This window comes from Musa acuminata, chromosome BXJ1-9 (genome assembly GCF_036884655.1).
Source record: "Musa acuminata AAA Group cultivar baxijiao chromosome BXJ1-9, Cavendish_Baxijiao_AAA, whole genome shotgun sequence".
Classification (NCBI taxonomy): Eukaryota; Viridiplantae; Streptophyta; class Magnoliopsida; order Zingiberales; family Musaceae; genus Musa; species Musa acuminata.
The window spans coordinates 9,796,112-9,818,530 of record NC_088335.1 but is presented as its reverse complement, the minus strand read 5'-3'; the positions used below and the strand labels follow the sequence as shown (position 1 = coordinate 9,818,530).

Below are 22,419 nucleotides of genomic sequence, written 5' to 3'. Positions count from 1 at the left end.
TTTTTAAAAATTATATTGAAATTATTGTATAGAGTTAAAAAGATAATTTTATAAGGTTAAAAATCAATAGAGAAAAAAAAAATTGTTGAAACAACAAGATTAAATATTTTACTTCCCTAAGTATAAGAATCTTAATAGAGAGATAAAAATTTTAGAGAAATAGGATTAAATATTTTATTTTTGTAAATATAAGGATCTCAATATAATTTTTGAAAGTATAGAAGTCAAAATACTAAATATAATGATAAGACCCTAAATTCTTATCGTCGCTCTGATATCAAATGATAAGACCCTAAAGTCTTATCATCGAAGAAAGGGAAGAAATGGGGATGATAATGATCGCTTCGAGGGGATCGGCTCTCCTTGATCACGAGAGGATCGACCTCCTAGGGTTTGTCAAAAGACAGAATAGTATTTTTCATAGATTATTGAAAAGAAGCAGTTACATCCCTATTTATAGAGTTTCACCCAGAGTCCATCAGGATTTGAACTCTAATAATAAATAAATATTAAATAAACCTCTACTTGACTCTAACTGAATCAAACCGACTCAATAAATAACTAGACTAAACAGACTCAATAAATATTATTCAAAAACTTAGAAAAAGGATCCACAAACGATAATATATAATTAGCAAACATGTGTTCCTTATGTGATAGAGATTTTAGTGTGGGTAATATTCCTATCACACGCAACATCCCCCGAACAAAAGTTCCACTTCCAAGCCTATACAGCACACCTTAAGCTGCATTGGGCCAACATCTTTTTTATAAGCTCCAAGATGATAAAGCCTGAAAAGATTCTTTCTGTATTATTATTTCCTCATTTTTCTCTTTTTTTCCCTGTCACCCTGCAGTGATAACATTTTTGATGTGATGTATTTAACAATGCCTGATGTGAGATCAACACGAATACATTTGATGAAATCACGGCGGCTATATTACACGTTTGTAGAATGTGAAGTGTGACTCAGCAAATACTTTGTGCAATGCAGCAAAGAATTGTTTGCATCTCTGCGTCGCTTCATCTTGTAGAGGACTATATACTCTGGTACTGCTACGTGTGCTCTATCATCTGAAAGCTTTCCCAAATTCTTGAACTCGATAGACATCAACAACCACAGGACGATCTGCTCAGCTAATGACTAGTATGAGTTCAGGCAGTCCATTATGATTGCGATGATCGGATTGTCATCCAATGCATTTCCCACACTTTCAAATAAAATGCCCTCCGTTCTTGCTTGTACCCCATTCAGGCATTTTAGCTCCTGCAATGCTTCCTTGACAGTCTTGTCCAGGCCTAGCAGAGAATTCCCGAAGCCACTTAATAACTCCGGCAGTGATGGTGAGCGTTTTGACACCTCAACCAATTTAACCTGGCATCACCAACACACGTTAGTGACAAAGGCATGAAAGAGCCAAGCCATATATAGAGTAACATAAGCTAGTTTCGTCCTAAACCTCAAGATTGTGGTTATCGATATATCAATCTAGCATACAAAAATGAAACCAACAAATCACACATTCTTACTATTTTTCCGGAAAATTTGATAGGTTTTAGAAGCAAAGAAATCAAGAAGTCAACATGATAGAACAATATAAATTCGTAATGTGTTATCGGCAATTTGAAACAATATGCATGCGGCAGCCTCTTAACACTACAAGGATGCTCTCACATTAACCCTGCATAAGTTCACAAATAATACGCGTGCACATTGTATGTATGCATGCAAAATATATGTTTCTACAAATGCACAGCTGCGTCTAATTTTGCTAGGTTATCTGAAAAGAACTGCATTTGGAATTCGATCAGAATCCAGTTGTTCAAAGGGTGAAGCCAATCTAGCTGCAATATTCAAGAAACATCAGAGATAAGGCAGAAAAACACAGAGGAACCTGTCTGTCTTGCGGTATATTGGCCTTGTGTTTTGCTATGGCAACAGCTGTGGAGAACCCACCAATAGCATCAACCAATCCTCGAGAGGCTGCATCTTTGCCACTCCAGACCCGTCCTTGAGCAACTTCCTCCATTTGGTCCACCTATTTACAAATGATATTTTCAAGAGGCCAAAATAGGAAAAGAATACAATTTATCAAGAAAAAACTATGAATTGCAACATCTTACAGTCATCGACCGTGAAAAAGCTGCTTTATCTCGAAATAGCCGATAAGCATTTTGTGCAGACTTCTCAAAGAGTGCTGCTTCATCTGGCCTATAAAATTAAAAAAAGAATCACATTTTAAATGACATGAAGAAAGACACTACCTGGAGAGTGAATCAATACTCCTATGAAGCTAAGAATATCCTTACCCTGAATAACAAGTTCAGAATTATGGATTCTCCATATTGTGTTGGTAATAAAAAAAATATAAATCAATTGGCAGTTGCAAAAATCACGTAATAAACTCTTCCATCTAGCTGGTATATTCGAAGCTAAATAAGACTCCACCAATATGGCAATTTATTGATGGCCCTAATTTAAGACATTGCATCACTTTTAAAGCAAAAGTCCATTTTTGAGATAAGAAAAGTCAAAACTGGACTACTGGTCAACCATAAGGTTCATGGAACTCTTAAATACTCTGAATGGTTGCTGATGAGAAGGTGATATCTGTTCTCTTGTTCAAGTTAGCAAAGAATAGATACCAACATATCTTTGTATCGAGTATGGTGGAAACTTACGTACACATAAACCTGATTCAGTTTGAATCATGCTTCTGCCTACCTCAACAAACTGATTGCTTTACTAATTTAGCTTAAACAGTATTTGACTCTGATCTTGGGCAAACTAAAGTGGCCCAACATCAAAATTGCACATTCATGAAAAACTCATACCAAGTGACTATGCTAGCTAGGAGACAGCATTGCAGAAGGTTCTTGAATATGTTATGAGATGCAGCTAAGAAATTTTCTCCAAGAAAGCACAGATATTTACCTGAAAGGACGCTGATCAGCAGCATTAAGCTCAGCATATTTCCCCCTTGAAATGATCTCCTTATTGAATCCAATCGTTTCATATAGCTTGTTTAAGCTAAATCTCCCTGTGATGAATCAGAATGTAATAACTTAGAAAACAAAAGGCACTGACCACATTAATAAGAGGACACTGCTACAAGTAGAATTAACATTTTACTTAAACATGTGATCTAGCAGTGAGAACTAGCCATGTCATGCAAAGTGCAAACTATTAAATTCGTTATAAAATAACTGAAAACAAACCAACTAAAACTAACAAGGGTATATGGAGAGATCGGAAAAGGCCTATGTGAGCAAAAAACAAGCTTTGCTTCAGTAACCAGCAATTTCCATATCTAGGTTTGAGAACCTTGATCTAAATTCTCCCATAATGCATTGCATTAACAATTCAAACAGTGGTGAAAACCAATGGTGCTTCACTGATTTTAGTACCACATCTGGGCTCTCTGTGAGTGCTACCTTGTATTATGACCTCAATGTGGAGAAATATGCCAGATTTTTCCAATATAAAACAAAGAAGCAGAATCCTGATAGAAATTATCAGAGATACTGTTAAAGGAAAATTCTTGAAGGATGGCGAAAGATAGTATTATAAATAGATCCATTTGTCAACAACCGAGATTGACGGTGACTGTTTGATGCCGATTTGTTTGAAACAAAATAGATGTCAGGGTTAAAACTGACAATGTATTCGCTGAGTTTTCTTGTAAAGTTGTTTTCTGTTAGAGTCTCCATGTTGGTATATCCTGTTACCATGTTAAAGTGACAAATAGCAGACACAGCAAGTGAATTACTTGGGTGATGTGAGGCTTTTGCATGTGTTGAGTGTAATTGTGTTGTATTTGCTGCGACAGCAAGATCTAGGACAAAATTGATTGTCATTAAAAAAATCTGCTCAGGTGAGTGAATTTGCCCTTTGGGTTGACTTATGTCAATAAGTTCAACTAGAATATGGAAGGGTCAAGTTGTAGTTCACAACCAGGACTGGACAAGTCAAAATAGTTCATGCAACACGAAATAAGTTAATGTTGGACTAGATGGACCAAAAATAGGAGAGAAGAAAATCTGGGTAAAAGAAATCATATGATCAAGATTTTAGGTTCCCAAAGTTCTATAGTTTCTCTAGCATTGTTGGTCATAGTATCAGCAAAGTATGATCTCTATTTGTCTTACCTTCTTTATTGCAGATAATCTCTCTAACCCTAAGACCTAGACTCTCCAGTTATCAACTCAATACCATCATCACCATGACCACTTCCATCTGCATGCTCCTATTATTTTAGTTACCATCATATTGCTAAATTTCAGAAACAATATTTTGGGTTGATGAACCCAATGGATTAGGTATGAACTAGAGATCCTAGTTATACGACAAATGAATAAGGCTGATGAAGAATAAATTTAAGCTGACCAAAAGTGTACCCAACTCAAACATTTGGACTTGAATTTGAAGTACCAGACAATCAATTTTCAGCAAACCCTGCCAGTTTTGGCCAAAATCCAGTAGATTTCGACTGAAAACTGATCGAATATAAGTAATCACAAGGTGCTAGTATGCTAACCCAGTACAAGGCACTCGTCATTTGAGGATACTTTCTGCATAATAAAAAGATAAAGATTCCAATCTTGCATTCATGACTTGTAGTACCCACATATATCCTTCAACAAAAATATTTATTAGGATGAACATATGAGATCACAGCCAAAACACTTTTAGTTCTACCAAATAAGAAAAATCTACTTCTCTAATTACTCATTAGGTTTCGTAATAGTTACCAGAAAATCAGGCCACCATAATAATTGTTATTATCTCAAACAATTTTTACAAAAAATCTTGAGTGATGATTGCTTGTTCTAAATGAATTGTCTATGGCATAAAGGAGAAGCACATGCAATCTTAATACTGCTGTAGAATCTTAACTCCATATAACAATAAGTATATCAACCCAACTGAATCACCTGTGACAACTCCAATGGAACCAGTCAAGGTAAGTTTCTCAGCTACAATGGCTTCTGCTGCCATAGCCATGTAATATCCTCCACTTGCAGCAACGTCAGACATTGATGCAATTACAGGTTTAGAGGCAGCAAGAAGCCTTATCTCCCTCCACATTCTGCATAGGGTATTCAACAATTATTAGGTTGCAACAAAAACAAGTAAAATATTATACAAAAAAGAACAGATTTAAACAGAAAAAAATTGAGTATGATTTTGATATATGCAAATTATAGTAAATCAAGGCAGCAGCAAGAAGGAAGAAGAAATATATCACTTGAATATAAATGGTGTTCTTGCATATCGTAAGTACAGATTGATCATCTATACGCAACACATGAGCACATGCAGTTATAGTCATTAATATACATAAGATGAATTGCCATGGCCTCCAAATTCTATTTCAAGGTATTAATCTCACAAGAGAAGATGACAATAATGGAGGGATATTCTCACCAGATTCAAACTTCTTTTGGCACTTCTACCAAGTATAGTGAGATGAGGCCAGCCGCCATCATCAAATTATCCATGTCTATCAACACTAAGAACAAATGGAATTATAGAATGATCACCAGCCCTTCTAGCTTGGGCAGTAAAGGCATCTGAGACCCTTTCAAAGGGTAGATGATTCGAATCCCCATCTGGAACATGTCTAATTTCTTCAGCCCTTGGAGGTGGATGACTACCACATGTGGGGCTTGAATGTGCCACGTGTGATGCAGTAAAGTTAAAAGTACCACTAGGAAAAGCAATCCTTTTTTTTCGCTTTTACCAATTAAATGGCATCATGGGTTTCATGTAGGCATTTTAGGATTACTTGCAAATACATAGGTACCATTTACTTGATTTAGCATGCTTTCCAGCACAGCTCCTTGCATTCCATTCATTTTTCCATAACTTGCAGAGGATCTGCTAGTACAGGAAGAAATGACAATGTGTTGATCATTTTCATATTATAATCAAGACCCGAAATTAATGAATCACTTAGATGAAGAATCCATGGATAGACCAACTGCAGCATTACATCAACGAATCCCAGCACTTCTGCCAATTAAAATTGCTCACCTATGGTTATGGAAAACATTACAGAAGAAAGTGGAATTAAATTCATTCTTCAATTCTTAGCATGAAATCAAATGAAAACACACACACACACACAATTTTAGGACTCCCTGATTTTGTTTGCGTAGAAAGATGCTCAATAACTTCCTAAAGGTTAATCATAACAAAAAATGAAAACTTTCTCTGTGTATGCACTTACAGGTTTACTGTAAAATTTATCGAGGTGAAGGCATGTGTAGCACTTACAGGTCAGAAGCAAGAGCATCACCACCGGGGCTGTCAATACGCAGAATAACAGCCTTATACCTTTCTGACTCTGCAGCAAAAACAATTACTCGATTTCAGTTCAAAGCTTTAACAAAAACTTTCAAAAACTCCAGAATAAAATTTTAAATAAAAAAATTAGACTAGCTTCTCAGAGCAGTGAGAATTGCTATTCAGCAGGCAATGTTTAGCAAGTTGCAAACAGAGTTCGTCTTGCATGATACAAGGAAAACACAGAACATATATGTTGAGCCAAAAGCATTTCTTCACCTGTTCCAGATTCTACTTGGAAGAATTCATATCAAAAGTAACTTGGTTGTTTGACTGCATCAAGTATTTGGACATCAAACTCTTGTTATACAGAGTCTATTAAGAAAAGATTTGAAACTGTTTCCACCACAATGAGGTCAGAAACAGAACCTTGCCACTTATAAATCTTTGTAAGATCACTCTGTGCATGAAGCTCCCACCAATGTGGGGTCTAGAAAGGGTCATTCTGCACAGTTTTATCTTTGCAAAAATAAAACTTATTTCCGTGATTTGAATCTTAGTCACTTGTCTAAATAATGTGGAAAATACTTGGGTTGAGTTGGAATATTTCAAAGAACCCAACAGCAGGTTGGGAGCCTTTGGAGTAGTTGGCTGAGGAGTCTTTCTTTAAATCCATATACGGGGATGCTATTCTATGCACTGATTGATATGGGTGTATAGTTTGTCAAACTGTCAATACACCGGTATGTGTCGAAGACTCGAGGAGAAAGAAGAAGGAGAAGATGAAGGAAGAGGTAGCAGTGGAGGAAGAGGAAGGAAGAAGAGGCGGTGCGGAAGAGAAGGAGGAAGAGGAAGGAAGATTGTGACTCTTCTCTCCTATCCTAAGGAGTAGGAGAAGGCTTTGGAACCTCTTTCTACACTCTTATTACAACTAGGATTGATTAAGATTCTAGCTTCCTGACTGGGACATTTGCTTCATTCTTCTGCACCAAGTAGGATTCGTGCAGCAAGGCAACCTCCTTGATGGTCTTTGGCTAGAACACATTAATAGGCTGAAACAAGCATAGATCTTCCCTGGGCTGAAATATATTGTTTGAAGTGTGTTTACATGAAACAAATTGAGTGTGTGTTGCCTCGAGGGGGTTCGGCCTTTATGTGAGCATTTGCAATGGCCTAAGTAGATGATTGAGGTGTAATAGTCCCTTGAATGATGCTAAGTTGTCTGGGGTTGGATCACATCATAACATGTGACTGTTATTGTCGAGCCATTAGAATCCATTTATTGTGTCAATCATGTTACTCTTGTGTTGATGATATTTTAAAGAAAAGCAACTGATGCTGGTACACACAAGTATGTTATCAATTGTGGAGTTATGTGGTTGTTCAGTGTAAAATCGAATGCATAAACTAATTTTGGTTAACGAGCTTCCTAATTTTCCTTATTTTGTATCTTATTTTTACAAAATTGGCTGAAAAACCACTCAAAGTTCAAGCTACCGACTCCTAATCCCAGTTCAAAATTCCATGATTCTGAACAGTTCCCTTGAATTTCAGAGCTTTACCATAACTAGATTTCAACTGAAAAAAAGGTCAGCTTTTACCAGAGTGAACTGAACTAACCAAAATTTACCACCAAAGTAAGTTTCAAAGTGATCCCTGTTAACAATGTATTAGTTTCAGCAGAAACAACAAACTATATTTTAATCCCACCAGGTGAAACTAAGGTTTATATTCTTAAACATCTTTGTTGACTAACTAGCATACAGTACACGACTTATCCAAAGTAGAGAGGAAACACCAACAGATGGAAAATATTTATACACACCCTATTTCAAGTTTGAATAGGATAGTGAATATGTACATATGGAACATACAAGAGGCCCAATAAATTATATACTTATCGAACAACAAGTGCAATGTTCTAGAAAGTAGAAACAATTGGAAGAATGAGCATCTTGGCGGTTCAATACTTAGCAAGTTATATATTGATAGCAGATTCAAGACATAAGATTTTTGACCTGAAAGCCAAAAACGTATTTGGTTGAATTGTTGAACAAACCTCTAATACTCCGAATCTTCTCAATCAGTTGCTCACTGATGATGCCAGAGCCAGAGACGCTCAATGGACTACGAGTGCGACTTATGCTTCCGGAGGCTCTGATTATGGCAATTTGATCTTTACCTCCTTCCAACCCAAGGGTCCATTTTCTTACATTAGAGTATTTACTGTTGAAAAGACAACAGAAATGTAGCATCTCATCACTCTCCTACTATCAGTAACATCTTCAAGAAGTAATTTGTATTACTCATATTCAATGTTGCTATAATAAATCAAGAAATATCTTTTAACCTTGTTAAATTGGAAGATCAAGCTGTCACACTTAAGAAAAAACCAAGATAAAGCTTGAAGATCAAGCAAATGCACTCAGATGTACAGATGACAGTCTAGGAGTTTCTCTTCATGATGAAACAACTGGAAGTTGCAAATTCAGCATAACAAGCATCGGTTTTCTACAAATGATGCATCAATTCATACATAAGCAAACACCAAATGAGTTTTAGTTTGGCATGTCGGATTAAATTCAGTTATGTAGCTTCATTTCCAAGTAACAAAGAAATAACAAAATATCAAGAAATATCAATAAGCCTTTTATGGACCCTTGAGTTATTCACTTATTCTTCACCATCAACTTCATGATTTTCTTAAGAAAAAGGATTGAAATGTACCATGTTCATCATATTAAAGCATTTACTTTTTGATAGAAACCTAACATTTTAAAATTTAAACATCTTGGATATCTTAAAATCTAAGATATTCAAAATTTATGTTTTATTCCTAAATTTCTTTGGATTGCATACTGAGATAAAATTTGAAAACCGAGTAAAACTAACACACTAGTTATGTGTTATTTTTGGTCCCACAAAAACTGCATTGATATAATTCAAGGGTTACTGACTAAATCCTACTGAAGGATTACACTATATGGTATATAAAGATAACATAGAAAATGAACCATAATCTAGCTGGATTAATGACTCACTCAAGAAAACAAATGTGCATTATCAATTTTCAAAATGACCGAGGGCTTTCATGGTCATCAAAAGCAATTTTTCAGATCAAGCTCACAACTAAATGCAATCCCCTCTGCAACACATTTCAATGATTTTCTAAGATGTTAATCACCTGTAATCAACCATGAGAAGATCTTTCTTATCCTTCTGACCCAGTCTTGCTTTTAACATTGATCTAACCTGCAGTTCACATTTGCAGTTCATGCAAGCCAGTAATTATTTGGAAAAGAAATTGACCTAAAAGGGCACTGAGAAGATAAAAAGACCACAGTTCATTATCTGATTGAGTTAAACCACATTCTACTTCAAATAACTAGGAGTCTTGCAGTTACCATGTGAACAACTACAATTACAAAAATGATGTTCCTTAGGATAGATGCATGTATATCTTTAAATAAAATGATAATGGTTTTTTAGTACATCTACTAAATGCTAGTTTCAAGATTCGTCATGCCGAGCTGTACTGGGTAGTACAGGTGATACACACCGATCCAATAGGAGGCCAGCTCGTAGATCACCCTGTATAAGGCAGTCCATAACAGGGGACCTGTATCGCCCGATGTAGGGTATGTACTAATCAAAATGGTCAAAATCCAACCGTTACCAACCTGTACCAGTCAATAATGGTCGGATTTTGATCGATACTGATCAATGGCTAGGAATTGTTGAATTCAAATGGTCCATTTGACCATTTGAACTAAATCTAAGGGTTACACCCTCATTTGACCGTCTGAGGGTGGTGCATGGACCGAGGAGTATTTTACACATGCTACTCAAGATTCAGATCATGGAGTTTGACGAAGTACCGATCAAGTTTATATACAAAAGGGAAAGAGGAAGACAGTGGATGATCTTGAGTAGATCCGACAAAGCCTACATGATGTAGACACAAAGCGAAGCTCGTCGTATTCATAGTCGTCGTACTATAAAGAATCTTACGGCCAAAATCAGTACGGTGATAGTTGGTCATTCTTCCCCGAGCAACAGTACGGTGATCGATCTTATGATACGAAGCAACAAATTAGTGGCGAAAGCAAAAGTTCCGACATTCTCCAACCTCCACACCAATACATGCCACAATAATACTTGCCTTAGGAGCTGCTTCGGACATGTATGGTTTACAATGATCAAACTACAACCATTATCACATTAATGTATCAATGGCATACGATGTATCAGCATACTATGTCATGAGATCAATTTCAGGATTGGGTCCGACAAACATATCAAATTAATATACAGATACATAAAATCGAGGACCCCAATTTACCGCCCGTGGAGTCCTGTCGTTCTTTTTTGTGGTAAAACCAAGTATATCCATCGATCGATTACTTGATTCATTTGAATCTTAAAGTTTAAATTATTTAACAAATAATCTAACAATTCAAATTATTTCTTTGGATATAATTCAATGTCAATAGAAGGATGGTCTAGAATGTATCACAAAACTACTCCTTAAAGCCTAAAAAAGATGTCATTATTCTTTTCTAATTTAGATTATTTTTGCTAAAATTATACTAAATTTATATTTATTTCCAACTTAAAAAATTTAATCTAACTTTTTTTATTTTTCAAGAATTTTTGGAGATATTTTTGGCCATTTTTTCATGCCGTCAGTATGCCCCACCATACCAACATACGATATGTCAGTACAAAGCGATACATATCATATCATTAGCCGATTGATACACCCGTACAAACTAGTAAGGCAAACCCTGGCCAATTTTAGTTTTAGACAAAATATTGGAGGATATCAAAAGTCGGCAAGGATAAATTAAGATACATAAACAAAACATAAAAAATCTCATAGGTACCATTTAAAGCTAATATTTGTTTTGTAATAAACAATGTTACTAAAAGATATTTCCTATGTTCTACACATTCCAATCAATGGAACAAGCAGAAATTTGCACCTCATCATCATACAATATATTTGTTATATACCCTTCTTCTTTAAGTCTTTCAACTTGGTAAACTCCAGTATTTAGAAAATCCTCAATTTCTTCCCTTTTCTTTCCTGAAACAAAGCAGATTCAAAATTCCAAAAGAGTGATTTATGAATTTCAAATCAATAATTAATAAAATAGCTTAAAGTACCTCTAGTTGAAGAAATTGTTTCGAGCCAATTTTCATAAATATTATCAAGCAAAGTAGTAAGCATTTCACAAACTTCTTTTGACATGCTTTTACGAGATAGTTGGTCTCCAGCACTTTTATATCTACCAATGCGCTGAATTTCAGGCAGAATTCCTACTTTCTCAAGAACACCTGGGAAAATAATTGCTAAATACAGTCAAGCTATAATTTTGATTTTAGAAGTCTCACATCAGAATGCCTTTTGAAAATATAAAAATGTTTATTAATTAAATTAAAACATAACCGCTGCTTGTTCAGTTTAAGCAATATGTTATGATTGTGCCATTTTAACAACTATTTTAGAAACATTATCCTTTTCAAAGAACACCTTCCATCAAACATTATATGGTAACACACAAGACTCGAAAAAGAAATTCTGGGAGGGCAAAATGGATGAGAAGCACAGAGCAAAGTAGTACACATTATCCTTTTCAAAAAACACCTTCCATCAAACATTATATGGTAGCACACAAGACTCAAAAAAGAAATTCTGGGAGGGCAAAATGGATGAGAAGCACAGAGCAAAGTAGTACACAGACTATGTAGATCCATCAGGGACAGAAGGGCAATAAGCAGCAAAATAGAATTGTCATCAACTATATCCTGAAAAGTGTGCAAATTTCCATCACTACTCTTAATAGAAACCCATCATCCAAAAGACAAGGACACGTTGAAGTTTTAGGGTTAGAAAAATGATTTCCTCTGACAATTCTTTCCTTTTTATGATTCATAGCTTCTAACAAGAGATTAAACAAATAAACTTTAGATTCCAATTAGGAGATGTAACAAGAGAAGCATAAAACCAATTTAATTTGATTGCAAAACAGTGATTTAAAAAGCGCTAGGCGCCAAGGTCCAAAAACGCCTGAGGCGCGAGGTGCTAGGCACTTGCCCGAGCAAAACGAGATGCTAAAATATAAAAATATATAATATAATTAATAAATATAATTATTTAAATAAATATATGATATTAAATTAAAAAATCTTACAAAATCATAATATCACATTAACAAAAAAATCTCAAAATTCAAAACAATAACAATAATTTCAAATAAATAAAAATTAGCAGTATTAAAATTAAAATAATATTTTATTAATATATTGTTAGTAGTATACAGTTAATAGTATACTATTAATATATTGTTAACAGTATACTATCGAGTTGATGTGAGAAAAGGTAGCAACGAGCAGCGGGAGCAGGAGAGGCGAGTGGCGACAGTGGCAGTGGTACCAGTAGCAGTGAGAAGCGGGAGCAGGAGCGGGAGCGGCACGCAACGACAGTAGCATCGACAGCAGTAGCAGCAAGCAGCGGGATCGGGAGTGGCAGCGACAGTGGGAGCAATGACAGTGGCAGCGACAGCGACAAGCAGGGTTAGGGTTGGAAAAGTCGCGAGAGGGGTGTTGGGAGGCTGATATCGGTGCTTTAGTTGGTTCAATCGAACCAACTGAAGCACCGGAGACCGAACCAAACGTAAAACAATGGTTCGGTCGCCTGTTTTAACCTGGGCGCTCGCCCGAAGTGCCCGAGGCCTGGGCTCGGGCGAGCGCCTAGGCAACGCCTCTTTGAAGCGAGGCGCTCGAGCCTCGCCTCGCCTCGCCCGAGTGCCTACTGAAATCGCTGTTGCAAAAGACTCTTATAGAAGCATACATGGGGGACCCTCCAGTCCATTACCACATGATGCTTCATAGTAATTTATTGATACAGTTGAAAGAGAAAAGACTCAACTCTTCCTAGCTTATTCTCTTAATGTTCACTTCCTTATGTTTGCCCTCCTTTTTTCCCTTCAACGTGTCCACTGTTAACATTGTGGCAGTTGACACATGTAGTGCAAAATCCAGAAGGTTAAGAAAAGCCAAACCTCTAAAATCAAGAATGGCAACAACCAAACCCACATAAAAAAGAGGTAGATATATACCATTGAAAAGAAATTAACAAAATCAGAAAATCTAATGTCACAACTCACCTAAATTTGGATAAAATAAAAAATGAAACTCCTAAAACAGTCAACCTTGGACATCTTGGTTATTTATTTTTTACTAGATGACAACCTTCAATATCAAAATCCTCCAATGATATACATTCTAAGCCTGAGTAGTTTCATCAATTTTTTTATCTACTGACGACAGTCAAGAAAAAAGTTAAACATGAGAACCTTAAGGAACAACAAATAGTCAAACCACCTTATGAAACCAAAACAACTATTTTCTGCAGCTACCAGCTAAAAGTAGAAAGCATATGATATATGAACATATCTATGGTCATAAAACTTCAGAATATTTTTAGCAAGTTGTCTCTCATTTCATGAAACATACAGTTGTTGAACAAGACAAACTTACCCCCAAGGAATGATGATTGAACAGTCAAACCATAGAGTGCAACATAAGCACTAGGGGGGACATAGACTTCTCCACAAGCACACGCAAGGTAGTACTCTTTCTCGCCACATATGGTAACATGGCTCACAATGAACTTGCCTACAAAGAATCAAATTTACTTTACAGGAAAAGTATCAAAATGAATTCCATTTAACAATTATCTTACATAAAAAATCTCTCTGTTCAATATGAATAAAAAAGTTTACCAAATAAATAAAGGTAACCAACCCTTAGTGAATGAATAATCATCTTTCAGCAGAGGAATTAAATGATCGAAGAATACTCAAATCAGTAAAAAATGCACCCAAATTATGCTCATGAGAGCAAGGTTTCTAATACAAATCCTGTACCAGTTTATGGTATCGATATAATGGGGGACAAACTGCTGGATCCCCAATATCATTGAATAAAATACAAAAATGAATACCACAAGTCCTCAAGTACTAACATTGAGCTACAAATTTTGATAACAGTATCTGGCCAGACCAGTAAATGCCAATCAACCAGTATTTAGAACTTTGCATGAGATATGTCACTCAAGATCATTAATTCCTATATCAAAATCATTTTAGAGTATTATACTAGTTTACACTTATCATGTAATTCTGAAACAACTCGTCTCCATCTATCTCAACTGAAAGATGCATCCATCGGTCATTGTAAAACATTATTTGTTATGAAAACCCTCATTTATGCATTTTCAGGAAAATCATAATGGTCGTTTATAATTTTTGCACACATAGCGCTGGCAGTAGACCTATGCTAGCACTGGTACCCGCTTCTACAGGTTATCATGCTAGCATGGATTTTTTCATGCATTTTCATGGCTGCTGCAAGTATTTTGACATTGTTTTCTTTGTTACAATTCTTTACTGCCAGTTTGGATCTGAACCTTCATCTTTTCTTCAAATCTAAGCCAAATTATTGTCAATCATATAATGCATATAAATTCAAATATTCTTATAGCCCCTTATCGTCCTTTGCAATTAAAAAAAAAAAGCAAGAGGATCCTCTGATGTAGAGCTGCATTGACAGTCAAAGTCAAGAAGGGACCTCTTTTATATTCTCATTCTCATACTTGGTAAATGTTCAATTTTTTTATAGGGAATCCATCGTAAATTTGATTTTTCTCCTTGTGTTCATGATTTTGCTATTCTTAATAATCTTAGCACCAAGTAATACTACAGGCACTTGGTTTATCAATTTTCCAAAGGGCAATGGTTGACCCTCGAATTCGACCCTCTAAATTCGATATAATTTGAGGTTCTCCTTCTGATTTAGCTATCTTTTTTTAAATATCTTTTGCCATGAATAATGATCTGTAATGTAAAGATGTGCCATATTCATAATCACACAGTTCTACTATGGTACTATGTAAGATGTTAGTGGCTGGGGTTCCACAGAGAAATTGAACAAGTTCGCTCAGATTTTGATATCATAGCTAATTTTCTCCTAAGAATAATTCAGTTCTCTTAAGTTTTGAAGAGTGACATATATAATTTTAAGTTTTTGCAGAAAGAATCATGCTACTCTCTCCAACAGGAGCTTCAATGATTCCTTTCAACATAGAATGATAGATCAAACCAAACAACCTAGAGGTCGCAACCTCCAAGAACCAATTACCAAAAATAACCTCAGTTATCCTTTTCTTGTTATTCTTCATAAATAGCCAAGCATAACTTTGTCAGAGGCAACAGTATTCCTATGTTCATCTGGAAGCATGAGGCACATGTATGTCTTCTTTCTTGATCTAACAATTCACTAGTGCATGGTTCTTATTTATTAATCATAGTTAAGTGATCAACTCAAGTGTCTAAAGTGATGATAAAGGAAGGTAAGAATAATAAGAACAAATGAACAAATTTAACTTTCAGGAAGGGAATGGAAGTCAGGTGAAGGGACCTGGTTATTGTTCTGTTCTTTATCAGTCCATTTGAAAAAAATGGAACAATAGGTTGTTTAATTTTATTACATGATAACTTGTTTCAATCATTAAGAGAATCCTTCCATAATTTACCAGCTTCAAAGGGAATCCAGCCTCTTCATTGAGTGATTTCATATGGTCAGCCAGAGATTGTTAAATCTTTTGTAGCTCTTCCATTTTTCTTTTTATTTTTTTATTTTCCTTCTCCTTCTTTCCTTTTTTTAACTTATTTAACTTATTTGTAATCTTGCTGATTTGCCTCAATACCTCAAGAACAAAAGAGATGGATAGACTTGGTTCTTTAGACCTCAAGAACAAAAAGGTCAAGCTAATATGTGAATAGAGAGAGCACAAAAGAAACTGCTGAACCATGTGATAAGAATTATGAGTACACCAGCCTTCAACTAGCATGAAGCATTGTAACACTGACATGCCATGTCACTGAAAATTCAAAGGAACATGCATCCCTTTACCAGTCATGATCTTGCACACACACCAAACAGTGGGCATTTGGCATGTCCATCCCAAGTGCAGAATATGATTAGTATGCATAAAGATATTTTCTAATAAATATAAGGAATTTTCAAGTGCATCTTATTTAAGAGATACATAGATAAAATCACCCACACACATACACAGATAATGAGATTCTCAGTGTTTTTGGGAAAATCATCTACAAGGAAATCAAATCAATGTGATTTTATAAAAATCTTACAAATATTTCATCACCTTACTATCAATGACTTTATTTATAAGAAAACTTATTTAACAAGATTTATAAAACTTAAGTTCAGTTAATTTATCTGTACCTGACTTCTGGAAATACTGTATATGTCGTCGTATTTCATCGATTTTGGCCCATCCACAGCTAAGTGGTTCTATTTCAAGATAAATTCCAGAAACACGAGGGTCATATGCTGCTTTTATAAAATTTTCACAAATTTGAGGTAGAGATAACCCAGAAGAGAAGCGCGTTTTTAACTGATCAGATATCTGCACCATAAAAATATAATGTTATGGTGCATTCATATCAGAAAAGATCCATTTAAGTATAAATACCCAATTTATCATTCAAGATTAATGATTATTTTCCATATCAGCACATAATTGTTTTATCAGTTTTCGTGGACAACTATGTTGTATAAAGGCATACCACCAAGGCACCAACCACCAACGACAAGATTTGATGATATTCTACTCTTTTCTGTGTCAACTGGAACACATTGCACAAAATAAAGCACAGAAAACCATGTTCTGAAAGTAAAACATTTTAAGGCCCCTAGATCTGCCTATAATAAAGATGCTAGAGAATACAAAGAGTACTGAGTACTTGCTCATGGAAACATTTCTAATTTCTTGAATATTTTTAGCCTGAAAATATGCTCTTTTGTGCTAAATGCACAATCTCACTTATACGGATGTCCCAAATTTCATTCATTAACTAAATGCTAATCATCCTGTCCTAGTTCTTCTGAACCTTTGCATTAAATTATTGATTTAGACTGTGGCATCATAGCTTTCCACTTTCAATCATTTGGCATGCTGATAACTCGGCTCGGGCACAGTAGCATATGGACCTTAATATGAGGGTGGCAACTTGCTGCAGAACACTCAGTTTAATGCTTTGTGGTGCTGCAGATTGATGCATAAGATAACTTATCCATATATGTTACTGTTATGGTATTCACTAGCAAGTACTATTAACTGCAAAATCATTTTTCAATCTCAAAGACACGAATTAATGCCATCTTATGTATCTAAGAAGCACACGTTGGCTGTGATACCCAGGCTGTAAAATAGACTGGCATGATGAGACATGACTATATAATATACAGATGTGCATGGACAAATCCTCAGCATGGACATGATATGCAATAGCATAGTGAACTGAGAATAATAGAAATGAGTACATCTTTGTCATGATTGATTTCAATTGTTGCTCAGATAGTCCATGGCAAGCCATGGAGAGGTACTGACTTATCAGGCTGAGTGATAGTATTTATTTTCAATATTGTTTTGTTGTCCAACTGAAAATTACTGAAAAGATATAATGGGGATTGATCACCGAACAAGTGATATCTCTTTGATAACTTCATGTTTCAAAGGCAAAACATAACTTATGTCTTGGTATCGTCATGTATAAGAATGCGGAGCAATAATCTTAATGAAATAGTGGGATTTTCAGTTTTACAAGTGGTTTCAAGTCTCCTGTCCTTCCTTTTATTTAATCTGGATATCATAAGTCAGCCATCATCATATACAATAATCAATTATGTTTACATATCAATAATGTCTAGAAACTCTTCTGAAATTCAAACTATATATTGTAAAAGCTGAAACTAACTTGCTATAATGGTTGTAGAAGATGATGTTCATGACTGTCAATTGCCTTAATTCAGGAAAAATGAATTAGCTGACGGATAAGGTAGCTACATGGTAGTTGTTCTCCCTTAAAACACTGAGCTGGTTAGGATGTCAATAAAAGGGTCAAAGAGTGAGCAAAGGGATACTTTGCCAAATGCAAGGTTCGCAAAACCGTACTGTACCGGCCGGTATGGGTGGTACATATCGGTCCACCAGCCGATTGGCATGCGGACTGCCTGTTATCGGGCAGTTTAGTCTTTTGGCCTCATATCAGGTGATACGGGACTGTATTAGGTGGTATCGATCGAAATTTCGACTGTTACCGGCCTGTATCGGCTAATATCGGACGATAACGGAAGAAATAAAGCAGGTGATCCTTTATTGCTGATTAGATCGCCAATTCTTTGACCCCTCCATGATCGCCAGTTGGCCCGATGCTGAACCAATGGAAGAAGTTCTGGGCCGGCGGTGGTAGCAGCGGGGGCGACAGAGTGTGCTGTCTCCTCCTTGAACTTTGGCCTCTCGAGCAAGGCGGCTCACTCGTCATCCTGATCGCCTTCCCGACCTCCCTCGCCGACCTCGTCGTCAAGAACCGCGATCGCTTGAATAAACCTTCGCGGAAGAAGAAGCTGCCTCCCTCCAACCTCGACTCCTCCGCTTCTGGTCCCATCACAACCCCCGTTGTAGTGACATCGTCAGACGATGGAACTCGACCCGACACTGTCTTTGTAAACCGCCCCGTTCCACTGACTAAGGATGGTTGTTCGTCGTCGCTCATTTCTATTGAGACGGATAGTAAGAGGTTAAAGACAGGGTTGGGGTTTCTTTTGGGAATGATTTTGGTTTTGGATCATGGGATCAATTTCTATTTTTCAGATATTTTTGAAGGTTTAATGTTTTTTAAGCATACCGCTCAGTACGTTGTATCGTACTATATCAAGCAAAGCTGGATATATTAGTACCATACGAGATTAAAAACCTTGGCCAAATGAAAAGGAAAACACCTATATTCGTTGGAGTGACCTCTAGTGGGAAGTGTACATACCTGGCTTATTCAAGTGAGGAAAGGCAAGCATCATTGGCTGTCACATCACATCATCAACAACATTGACCATGGTGACTTGGTTACTATGCCAAGTCATAATGAAAATCAACTAATAGTGTCTCATCCTTGCAAGATGCAACTTTTAAGTTCTCAAGTGAAACAAATTCCTATCCTGTGCTAATAATCCCTGACTGATCCTATAACATACATAACTTCTAAACTTACCAAGTAATTGAAATTCACAAACTTACTAGCAATTCCTGTTCCTAATAATTAGAATTCAATTACCCTATTTGGAGGAATTCAGTCCCTCATTTGGGTTTAAGGATTTCAATTTTCATTTGATGGACTTGTCAGAAAAAATCTTAAGATAACAGAAATATTTTAATTATATTAAGATCACAATACCTCGATTACCATTTTTTATGTTCTCCCTCCCTCTAGCTAAGTGCAATATTTATTTATCTTTCTGTGTTTCTTTATACATTAACTCTTTATCTTTACTTGTGTGTGTGTGTATATATATATATATATACAATTTTATCATTGTATCATTTTTTATCCATGTACTATAAAGATTGAGATCATTAAATCATATAGTAAATAATATACAAAAACATTTCATACTAATGTTTGCATTGAAAATTATTAGTCATTTCATATTAATGAAGAAACAGTAGTGTCCCTCCTAGTTAACCAATTGTAAATCAGTATATGAATACAAGCTGTTTCACAACCCTAGCGTTGACACACCCTTGCTTGACGCACTTGCAGTCAATATTTGTTAGGATCAAGTCGACACTAAGAAGAGCGGGGGGGGGTGGGTGGGGGCGGTGGGGATGAATTAGTACTTTTGATAAAAATGACATCGATTCGAAGATTCATTCAAAAAAGCTTGTACTTGAAAAGGCGCTTAAACTTGAAAATGTTCGTAAGTGATCGAGGGCAGTGTGCAAGTAAATCAACGAGTAATGAGAATGAAAAGCATGAAGAAATGGCACAAAAAGAAAGCACACCAGATTTATAGTGGTTCAGTCATCGTGATCTACATCCACTCCCGATTCCTCTTCACTTGAGGCCACCGGTTTCCACTACCGATCTTCTTTCAACGGGCGAAGATCAACTACCCTTTTACACCTCTCTCTCCTTTTCAGAGGCTTAAGAGAGAACTTTTACACCTCTCTTTTATATCTCACTCCTCCCTTAGAAAACTTCAAACTCTAGGAATAAGAGACTCTAAATCCTAAGAGAATTTTCAATTTTTCTCAAGTATTCTTTCCCTCCTTTGAACTCAATTTCGTTCTTAGCCAAGTAGAAATATCTGGGGTATTTATAGACCTCAAATGGCTTTAAAAATAAAGCCAAAAAAGGTCTCATCCCGGGTTTCTCGTGTCTTGGCGGTACCACCGCCTGCAGCACTGACAGTGGGCGGTACCACCACCCAATCTGACAGTACCACCACCTGACAACCTGAAAAAGTGTGCTCTTGACTTTTCCAGCTCATAGGTGGTTCCACCTAATCTTGGGTGACCGAATGGGCCTTCCACTTGGCCCAACTCAGGCCCAATGAGCCCCTAATTGAGTTGGCATGGTTACACCCCAAAACCGACTCAATTAGACTCTAAACTAACTTGATCTAGACATAATCGATTACTAGTATGAATCCTATGTTGTCCGGCATGTCATTGGTTCATTCGATGCTTCATCCGATCATTTCGACGCATCGTCCTTTCTTACGACGTATTGCCCAATCGGCATATTGACCTTCACAACATCCGATCTCCTTGACGTAATGTCCGATCCTTCTGGCCTGATGCCCGAACTCATGACACGAAGCCTTCTGTCGATACGTCGACCGATTCTCTGGTTCGATGTCTAATCTTCTGACATGTTCTACTCCAGTCCAACGTCTGATTCCTCTTGCTTTAATTGATTTGCTTTTTATGATCGAAGTTAATCATGTGTTACTCAAAACGTAGATTAGATCGTAAACTCATCAATTGATTTCATCATCAAAATTCGAGATTCAACAATACTAATTACTCGTCGTGACTATTCTTTTCGTCGATGAGCAACACGTATACCAATCATTTTGCTTCTAAGAAAGTATATGAATCAATCTTAAGCTGCAACTGAACCCTAGAAAAGTACTAAGCGAAAAGAGAAAGAGAAAGCAAAACAAGGTCAGCAAATCAACAACGCCAAGAGAAGACAAGAAAGAAAGCAAGATAAAAAAAGAAAGCAGAGAGAGACCTGGCCGCGGAGTCTCATCGAGAGAACGCTCCCTTTCTTGACGCGCTCCCAGGGAAGAGCAAAGAGCATCCTCACCTTAACGACGAAGAGCCTCCACCAATCGAACTCCTCCATCTCAAACTCCCCAGTCGGGTACTCCTGTCCAACTTCTCCATCCGCACCGACCTTCTCTCGCACGGCCCCATCGGAACCCACACCAGGAGCTGAATTGCTCGGAGGCGTGCCGCCGTCCCCCACATTCTTGGACTCCTCTGCATCCTCATCCTCATTGGTCTTCGCGGCGGAAGACTCAAGCGCCCGGAAGTGGAATCCACCGCGGCGAGGGTTGGATGGCAGCAGGGAGGAGGATGAGGAGAGGAGGCGAGAAGTGGGCGGGGAGGCGAGGGAGGGGGAGAGATGGAGGAGAGATGAGAGAGAAGGTTTGTGAGAAGGGAAGAGGGCGGACAACTTCTGGCGACTGCGGTGTGGGAAGCAGAGACCGTGGAATGGTGGGGGGCTGAAGAGAACGTTGGACATAGTTTCTCTGGGTGGTCGAGTTTGGCTTCCTCCTCTTCTCCTGTTGGTTATACTTGCGCTCGAGAAGAGAGGAAACGAGGAGGGGAGGCGACGGCCGAGTGGAAAGCAAAGCTTACCGACGACAAGGTTGCTCTACGGCCACGTCATCCCAAAAAGCCGTTGTATATCTTTCTTTTGCTTGGTGAGGCGAGACTTCTGATACCCATCCGTGGTATGAGCTGTGTTGTGGGACCAGTGTGGAACCCACCTGCGTGAATCACCCCCGAAATGGTTTTGGCTGATGCCACATGGGAGCCGATTTGTGGGGTCCAAGTGCGTGGGTCGTATCACACCAGTTTTCCTGTGAAAGGCTTAACTGACATGTGTATCGGCTGCCATCATACGGTGGTACGAAACACTTAAATACGTAGAACTTATAGTTTGCAAAATATATCTATATATAT

The 22,419-nt window shown here is 37.1% G+C and overlaps 1 protein-coding gene across 2 annotated transcripts; it reads right to left on the bottom strand.

Moving 5' to 3' along the window:
* Positions 1-786: 786 nt before the first annotated feature.
* Positions 787-22,119, bottom strand: LOC135593114 (serine protease SPPA, chloroplastic-like). Of its 2 annotated transcripts, XM_065082937.1 has the most exons (13): positions 21,461-22,119; positions 16,608-16,791; positions 13,836-13,973; positions 11,460-11,630; positions 11,276-11,379; positions 9,475-9,542; positions 8,350-8,516; positions 6,282-6,351; positions 4,937-5,091; positions 2,937-3,042; positions 2,126-2,213; positions 1,897-2,040; positions 787-1,376 (listed from the first exon to the last, which is right to left on the bottom strand). In XM_065082937.1, the coding sequence occupies exons 1-13, from the start codon at positions 21,974-21,976 to the stop codon at positions 1,146-1,148; spliced, it is 2,142 nt and encodes a 713-aa protein (XP_064939009.1). In that variant the 5' UTR covers positions 21,977-22,119; the 3' UTR covers positions 787-1,145. The 2 variants fall into 2 exon arrangements, with proteins under 2 accessions (XP_064939009.1, XP_064939010.1); XM_065082938.1 differs by lacking the exon at positions 11,460-11,630.
* Between the last annotated feature and the right edge of the window lie 300 nt (positions 22,120-22,419).